Below are 9,966 nucleotides of genomic sequence, written 5' to 3' on the forward strand. Positions count from 1 at the left end.
CCAAAATATTTTTCTAGATATATGTTACCTATATTATCCGTTTCTGAGTCATGATTTGGGTTGGGAGGAAAAATTGGACGTTCTTAAAAAGTATATCATATGAGCTCTCTTCAATGACCGGCCAGCGACAAGCTGTTTGTAAATAAATTTATAACGTGTCTCAAAATGTATATTTATTTAATTCAATATAATTAGCCGATAGGTAGGTGAATATAGCTTAAAATAATAAAAGGAATAAAATATAGTTTAACGCGTAGGCCATAGATCTACCATAAAAGTTATAATAATTATTAGTAATATAGTTAATTATGTAATTTTATTCTATATTATGACGAAAATATATGATAACTTGTTTTTTGAGTATTATATCTATTAGTATTTGCGTGTATTTGCATTCATTATCAATATAATTATTAATCTTAAATGCCCATTGCCCACATGATATCAAAAATAAGCTATTTTAATTGAACAATATCCAGGCTAATGACCGCAAGAAATAATTTGCATTTTTTATTACGTATTATGTATCATAATTAATCATTGGATAGGTATATTATTATTATATTTGATTATTTTATTATTTATAAATAAACTTAACCTAGATTTGATTGAAAATAACTCATTATTTATATTCAGTTAATAATATCAATAGTAAAAATCAATGGAGTAGAAAAGTTAAGACTAATCAAATTTTTAACTTGACTTGTTTATTCCTCAACCACCCCCCCCCCCCCGCGTGTACTAATGCACATAGTTTCAAATGTTACCATTCCATGTGACCATATGCATATTATTTGTTGTTCTTGGGCTTTTCATCTCTATAAATTGTGTATTCTTATAAGAAAACTGGAAAATTAATTTAATAATTAATAACTTGCTATTATAATTTTTTAAAATGCGATCAACTATAGTTGACATCGGTCATTTTTAAGATACCCCCTGTCAACAATTTAGTTGACGTGAGGTTGTGAACGTGTTAACTCATTCGGACTGAAATCCGACTCAGGTCCCTCTGTGATTCCGATGAGCCGACCGTGAAGGTACTCGACATACAGCCAGACGAGCTGTTCAGCCAGTGAGTCGTCGAGACGACATCGTTTAGGTACCTACTACATAACACTATCGGAGGGCAACCAAACTGGTTCGGACCGGCGGCGGTACGCGGTTACGAACGATAATACGACGCGCAAACGTTGCACAACGAGCGAATATAATATTATTATCGTCACCACACATTTGCCCTAACCCGGCGAGCGGTATAGACACACACGATCGCCTTGACCCAATATTGCACTATTACGATCTCACGCCATGGGTGTGCGACGGTGACTTTTATTTTCTTCCCCGAAATGTGAAATGCATTAAATATATATGTATGGGTACAACGCGGCCTATAATAATATTATTATGTGCCTTATACATATTTTATATATTATATTACAGTAAGTTGCTGTGCGTAAGTATACAGAGCGATTCCCGCGATACCAAAATCGTAAATTATATGTTATTATTATTATTATTATGAGTACTATATACGGTTTGATAATGTTGCAGGAGGCGTGACAGCATTACGCGGCAGTAACTAAACTATTATTGTTATAGGCATCGATCACTTATTACAATATTGTTATGTGTATCGTATATTATATAAATGTCAGTTTTTGTGTTTTTGGAATGAAAAAAATAAAAATGAATGTTCTCACACGATTCCTATACCTACATAGTGCAATCTAATTAGATCGGCTACAGACGATATAATATTTTCTATGACCATTTCGACGTGTGCAGAATAAAGTAAGTACCTGTACAAAAATCTTTATTTTATATTGTAAGCGTTTAAGTCGGTATATCATATTTTGTGCTAAAATTTGCAGCACAATTACATATCATGAAGCGTCTTCTACTTCACGTATATTATACACGTAGCTTTAGCTATAAATGTTTAAAAACAAAAACAACTACCTATTGCTTTAATATTTGGTATTTAATTCCTCTACATTTCATTAAAATATTTCGCTTCAGAATACGAAATTAAAAAACACGGTGTGTTGTCGTTTAATCGAATTAAAAAGCTCTATATAAATTAAACTATATTATGCTCTCGCGAAAATGTATTCGGATACTGTTGGCTAAAAGTACTTCAAATTCTATTTGTGCCCACATTTTTTTTTCCGAAAACTAAAATTTACTGGGAATATATGTGTTCTGTTTTAGAAAAATCAACTTGACGTATATAATATATACTATAATATATGAGTAATGTGTACGTTACGTTTCGGATCCTCGACGAGACGAGGTGGAACGTGTAAGTACATTTTTCTCTCTCTTTTTTTTTTATCGCGATGGCCTATTAATGTCACACACGCCACTGTTTCAATCATTTATCGAATGTGAAGGTAGGTACTTACGGCAAATATTTATTATCGTTTACACAAATACCTAATCGATTTGTTTTGTCAAAACCAAAATATTATTATATTTTAATGCTTTTTTGACAAACGTGTGAACGAATCAGTGATGTACAACTTAATTCCAGACATCACAGTATTTCTGATATCACATATTATTTTGGAATATGCATTTACAATAATTACTCTCATTAAAAATGCATCTCACAGATTTTTGTTCAAATTTAGATTTTAGACTTTCACCTGCACGATGTTTAATAATTGTATTACATTAGGAACTAATTGTTTTATTTTTACAGCAGGTACCTCCTATATCCTCAAAACAATATGACGATTTTATTGTTAACACTTAACAGTCACAATATTGAGTTATAATTTCCTTGAACGTGTCGAGGTGACAATAAAAATTATTAGTCTGGATGTATTTTCCTGACAATTTTGCAATACCTAATAATAAATAATAATGTTGTATGAAAACTGTATATTGGTACCTAAGATATATTTTTACACGTTGTTTAAGAAGATTTTACGGTGATTTATAATATGGTTCTTTTATTAAATTTCGATGACTCAAACGCTATTATTATACGACTAAAATTTTATTTTTAAAGTTTAATCTTGAAATTGGTATCATCAAAACTCTACACATATAAGATTAGATATAAGTTACCTTCAAAGACATGTAAAATATTGAGTTTTCTAAAGTTATCATAGACTTAGTAGTTTTGGTTATTGCAACGTTTGGTTTTTTACTGTATTACGTGCGTAATCTGAGAAAAATATGTATACAACTTTGTTACTTTTATCAGATCCATTCCATTACAATCATTTAACTTATTTTGAAGAATGTATGATTGGATATTGGGTTGAATATTAAAAGCTTAGATGCCACATATAGGTACGTTGCATCCGTTTAACAATTAATGGTGTTTGTTGCTTGCTATGGGCAGACAAAATATAATAGGTAAGTACGTTCATAGTTGTAAATAATATAAATTTTCATCCCTCCATTATCAGAATATTATTATCCGTAAATTCAAAGAAATAATTTTTAATGTATTTTGCACACGTTCCCGACGTGAGCAAACTGTCATGATCAGATTACGTTTGGAAGATTGTTTTAAATGGTATCAGCTGCAGTATGTTTTGAATTTCTCGAGTATAAACATCGTGTATATTTCTATGCTCCTCGACCCAACCTCATTTTCGAAGTTTAATACCATTGGTTTTTAGATATTCGTAATGTGATCACATTGTGTAAATGTGTACAGAAATAGATAAAGAAACAAATTTAATGCAAGAGTTAAAACATATGAATTCTCGATCAAATGAGTAAAGCAACATAATATAATGATATAATATAATATAATGTAATGTAATATAATATAACATAATATAATATAATGTTTTGAGTGTAACGATTTTGTTTTATAATATTCTAATTGGCTTGTACGTTGTACATACATATCGCAATAAATAAATTATAAACTTTGTGATGTTGCAAACAAAACAATTAATTCATTAGACACGTTCTTATTATACTATTTTTTCCACTGATCAGTTATTAGGTACTTCTTCGTTGCTAAACCAAGTTTAACTTTTTTAATTAATGATAAAAACAAATATTATGAACCCTCTTTTTTTATTACCAAGCGTATAATTTAATAAATAAACAGCACAAATGTCTAATAATATTATATCGAAATTTATATTTATAGGTACCTATTTGTTTGTGCATCGTGATATTTGAGCACGTGAGGTAAATAAAAACGTACTGAAATGTAGGTACATATTATTTCTATTTATGAGTAGGTATTCATTTTTTCGAAAATCAAATTAAAGTGGTTCAACAAAATGTTAAGTACCTATACAAAAATGATAATATTTAAACATAAAACTCTATTTATAATACTTGTATACGATATTATCGTATAATTAATATTGCATATTAGATTCAATTTATTTTACTAATAAACTACCCATACATTTTCCAAAAGTAGTAAAATATTATTTTTATATTATTAATTTTATATAGTCGATATTTACCCACTACATAGGTACATAATTATTCTAATAATTAATTATATATTATTACGTTCGTTCTAGAAATGTATTGTTTAATAAGAATTAATTTGAGTGTCTATGAGACGCAGTCAATTCATAGTAAAAAATGGCTTAATATAAATGTATACCATCGAAATTAAAATTATTTTCTTTCTACATGAATCGTAGCAGAGGAAAATTGAATAAATATTAAAATATCTGAACTAAAAAAAAATTGATTGTACTAATATACTTCAATAATATACATTAATTAAACGTTAAAATATTGTATTTATAATAATATATACATTTCAATATACATTTTGTATTAAATGTTATCGATTTATGGCTATATAGAATACTTAAGTGCATATAGAACACGGAGGTGTATTTTATGTGCGTGATTTATTGGGAAAAATTTACTATTTTATAACAATAGGTAGGTGCGTTGTTATCCACACGTTATAATATGATGGCTTTCAATAGAAAACAATTGATTTTCATCATAGTTTATTATTTCTTTTCTATTTTTTTTGTTATTGATAATTATTATTGTAGCTGGTTTTGTTAATCTAAAACGTGAGAATATACTAATATTTTCTTGACTTTATTTATTACATTTTTCCATCCCTTAGACCATGATATTTAGTAAATAAATAAATTATACATCGATTTTTTTTTTTCAATTTAAATTCTTCTTTTGTGCACACCGATAAATAATAATTAATTAGGTACCTTCACATGCATTCGATGATCAGAACAATAATGTATACTATGTTATGTAATACATTAAACTTTGCCATTTCTGAATGAGGTCGACGACACATTATAATATTATGAATTATTTAGATTATTATTTAGATTATTATTCATCTATTTTGCATTCTCGGTACATAATTATCGTATCATAGATCACCTATATATGTTATATTCTGTTTTGATAAAATATTTATTAGCCAATCTGACCACTCGTACTCAGCTTATTAATAATCGGATTATTTATTAACCTCTGTATTGGGTTAGTAATTGTATCCATAATTTTGCATATTCCATTTTCGATACGAAAATGATAACACTACAATAATAATATGTTTCATAATAATTGGTTATTTTTTTTTCAAATAGGTACATAATAATTATTACAATAACGATTATCATGAAGCATACATTTTCGCTATAATACATCTAGGCTTTAAATCGGTATCTAGATGATTATAATATTCATATAATGATGTATATTATTAAATCGCGCTTAATTATTGTCATACTATATAGGTAACGACGAGTGCAAAACGATGGTAAGTATAACACGATGTTAATAATAATGCAGATATCCGGGTGATACCTAATCATATTTGTCTACGATTTCAACATTCGGCAGGCCGGACGAATAAATTAGGGGTTTTCGCATGGTGTTTGTGGACATTGCAGTGGTTTTCACATAGGTTCTAGCTTGGGAAACTTAACAATTATTCCGCCACCAATACGTCATGTAAAATACTGAGCACCGTGGGACAACGCGCGGCTATGCATTTATATCATATTAATTTTGTATTGAGCATTAATTATGATTGTGCCTTCCACCTGTTCCGACCTACGCGATACAATGAGTATATGAGGTAGCTACGCGTAATTCGTGGAAGACCGATTGTGATCGTTTATAGCATCGATAACGGTTATTAAATTAATCTCGCCTTTTAATCTGGGAGTTATTTCAAAACAATAATAATATATACTCTGATTTAAATTAAATTTTAGAGTTCGTTTTAAGACAAACAAATAATAATAATAATAATAATAATAATAATAATAATATAGTAATAGCTCAATAATAGCCCGAACGCTGAAATTGAACGGTAAAATAGAATACGATGACAAAGGTTATACGCTACACACTATAGGTACATGGGAATGACATTGGTATAGTTTGGAATATTAAGTTAACCCCGACGTATGTAAGTCACGTTTAAACGATATAGAGGCTTGTTCTTAGAGCGTTTCTCGGGGATAATGGTAAAATGTAAATTCGGTCGACAAAGAGCATAATTATTATTACTTTTAATTCTGTTATTCAATACACACCGCTCTTAAAATATAATCAAACACTCTCAAGTATATGAATTCAAAAGAAAAACAATGTTGCGACCGTTTTACATGTGAAATGGAAAAGGTGTTAATACATCCATAACTGCTAAAAGTACGCATGCTAAATTATTTATAACATCCCTCTTTTTGTATTGAATAATTTACACAATCATTCCCGGCGGTAGTATTATTATTATTATTACTCGTAAAAGTTTCTATAGAATATACATTTTACTATGACATTTATGATATAATAGATACAAATCGCTGAATTATTATAACTCCGAAGGATTTCGTCGAAACTATGAATGAATAATGAATATTATAATAGTAATCTAATTCAGTTGAAATAACACCATATTATTATAGTCTGTATGGTAATTATTAAAGATTATGACGTCTTACTTGCAGTCGCAGTTCATTTACCTATCTTTCCTCCGTCTTTCATATTCAAAATTATAATACCAGCTGCATAATTATTTACTTACATTGTGATTGTATCAACGAGAAAATCGAATGAATGAATAGAAATTATTTATTTTTCTTTATTGCAATTTATTGATATATACTTATGACCAAGGCTGGGCATTAACGAGTTAAAAATTAAAATTAAGTTAAAACGTTAAGTTAATTTTAATTAAGTTAATTAACTCGTTACTTTTTTTTTCAAATTAACTTTTAACTTAATAAGTTACTTTTTTTTCAAGATTAACGTGTTAACTTCAAGTTAATTTTATTTCAAAAATATCTAAATTAAGTTAATTTTCGTCCGAAGAATAATGCAAATTTTTGAATGTGTTTTTACTTTGATGTATCATTTTAAATTTTCCCAGTAATTTTCTTGGACGTAAAGAAAAACGGAACTTTTCTCCTTTACGGGACACCCTTTTTTTTGGGTTTTTTTGGGGGGGACTTAGTCATTTTTTGGGTAAAAAAAATGTTGGTGAAATCAGAATTTGGCGCACGAAGTTATTCTCGAAGTTATAGCCCAATTGAAGTTTTAACTTTATATAATAACCCTTAAATACCTATGTCCTATAATGCTTGATTTCTCGCTACGCTCGCTCGGACATTAAAATCGAAAATATCCCCCTATTTGCTGTGTAAACCACCACTGGGCCACAACTGGGCCCGCTTGGAGACGTGACATTTATAAGTTATTAAACGTATTATATTATACTAACTTTGAAGTGTCATAACTTCGAAACTAAGTCTGAGCCCCAAATTCTGACTTCACCATCGTCTTCAGCGTACTTAACTACATAAGTATCAAAAAAAAAAAAAAAAGGTGTCCCGTAAAGTAGAAATATACCAGAAAAACTATCTAACAAGCCATATTATATGTGTCTGGAATTTTTATTTTTGCAAATTAGCAAATTTTAACTTAACACTAAGTTAAGTTACTTTTTTTTTAAATTTAACTTTTAACTTAACGAGTTAACGAAAAAAATATGAGTAACTTTTAACTTAACTTAACTTAATTATTTTAAAATAACTTAACTTAACGAGTAAAAAATCGTTAACTTGCCCAGCATTGCTTATGACCACACCGTTCGTTGTTGTACGCGCATACTATAATATACCAATACAAATGCAATTTGTTTTAATCAATTTTTAATGTGTCGAAAAAAGTTGAACGTAATAATAAACTGAATTACAATGTATTATTAATAATAATCGTACAATTTGGAAAATGACTGAACTCTCAATAATATATTCGAAAATTTGGTAAATTTTAAATAATGTAGATATAGATCAAAAGTTCATTGGTAATAAATATTATTCAACTCAAACATGTAAAATATACATATATACACTTATATTATGCAAAATGTGTTATAACGAACTCGAATTATTGTTATAGTTATTAATATGTGTTTAAAAAAAATTTTGTATGTAGGTACCTAATACGTATATATATATACTATGAAAAATATCCAAAGGTTCATATCGTAATGTAAATCGTATTATTCCTTATTATAGATATTTAATTTACTAACTTTTTAACTCTATTAAGGTTCATCGAATGGATAGATATGTATATAAAGTCGAATTCCATATAACTTTTTATGGTGGCATAAGGCTATCCTCCTCTCGCGAGAACGCCAATTTATTTTAATAGGATTAAACGAAAAAAAGCTCTTTATGGACGAATCAATTATTGTTATTAGTATTATTTTAAACTCGCCGTTCACGGGGTGTCCTGTGTTATAAACAATGAAAACGGATACACATACATACATGCTTATTACCTGCCTATAACAATAATTACAATATACCACACTGCAATGATATGTTATTATTATATTTTACCAAAATATTATGATCGATAACATCGGCGCCAAAATCATCACAACACGTCGCTCACCCGCAGAATGTCGAGAGAGGAAACCTTCCTACCTACCCACACTGTTAAATCATTTCGCACAAAAGATGTTTGTCGTGAGCGTTACCTCTGATAAGTCTCCGGAGTTCCTCTAGAGCTTCTGCCCGGCGCTCCGGCGTCTCGCGCAGTTCGTTCACGGCTCGCTCCTTGTACAACTCTTCGAAATCGGCGTCGTCCTCGAACCGCAGCTCGTGCCCGGAGCCCATCTTCACGACTGGCCCGTAATTGTCCACTTCCATGGTCGACGTATGGTTCAGGTTTCAAAATATTATAGTTTTCGGACGTTGACGGGACGAACGGGGGTGTCACTTACACCCTGGTGACGACAAGAAAAAACGATAATAATAATATAGGCACACGATAACGTCTATAATAATTGTGGGTTTAGCGGACGAATGATCAAAGTGCCGACGACCCAAAGGCTTTACGCGAAAATCGCCAACAATTTAATATGTTACTATTACAACTTACTAGTCGTGCGACTTGCCGATCGACCAACCGGTGCGGCGTGCGTGTGCGCGAATGTGTGCGGTGCTCGGACGTTTGGATGTAAATGGAATTGCAACACGACCGCAGCGGTATTATAATGGCCAATAGGCAGCGATAATAATATTATTACCTGCAGAGTACTGTGTGATAGAATTATTATTATTATTATTATTATTATTGCTATGCGTGTTATGTAAGTCTGCAAGACGCTACTCCCGCCGTCGTCCGCCGTCGGACTGGTTTCGTCGGCTACTAGCGCCGACCGACAGGTGGTTTAACAGTAAACTATAGAGAATCTTGATTTTGAAATTGTATATTATACACGCAAGTATTGCCCACACGACAGCAAATATTATACACATCTCTACAATAGTATTAAAGTTATCTTATGGGAGCACCTATCATAGTAGGTATTTGTTATTATCAATGCTGAGAGGGGGGGGGGGGATAACCGAATTGCCTGAGTTAAGTGTATTTAACTTGATTTTTTCGGTTAATTTGTGTATAAACTTAATTTTTGACTTAATCAATAAACATCGCTGATTGATATAAACT

At 30.3% G+C, this 9,966-nt stretch overlaps 1 protein-coding gene across 1 annotated transcript in view; it reads right to left on the reverse strand.

Moving 5' to 3' along the window:
- LOC100169193 (alpha-tocopherol transfer protein-like) overlaps positions 1-9,480 on the reverse strand; it is a 30,822-nt gene extending 21,342 nt beyond the window's left edge. Inside the window, exons 1-2 of the mRNA NM_001162841.2 lie at positions 9,394-9,480; positions 8,990-9,238 (exon numbers count right to left, since the gene is read on the reverse strand). Coding sequence (NP_001156313.1) covers positions 8,990-9,161 — 172 coding nt within the window. The 5' untranslated portion in view covers positions 9,162-9,238; positions 9,394-9,480. The remainder of the gene's footprint in view (positions 1-8,989; positions 9,239-9,393) is intronic.
- Between the last annotated feature and the right edge of the window lie 486 nt (positions 9,481-9,966).

This window comes from Acyrthosiphon pisum, chromosome X (assembly GCF_005508785.2).
Source record: "Acyrthosiphon pisum isolate AL4f chromosome X, pea_aphid_22Mar2018_4r6ur, whole genome shotgun sequence".
Classification (NCBI taxonomy): domain Eukaryota; kingdom Metazoa; phylum Arthropoda; class Insecta; order Hemiptera; family Aphididae; genus Acyrthosiphon; species Acyrthosiphon pisum.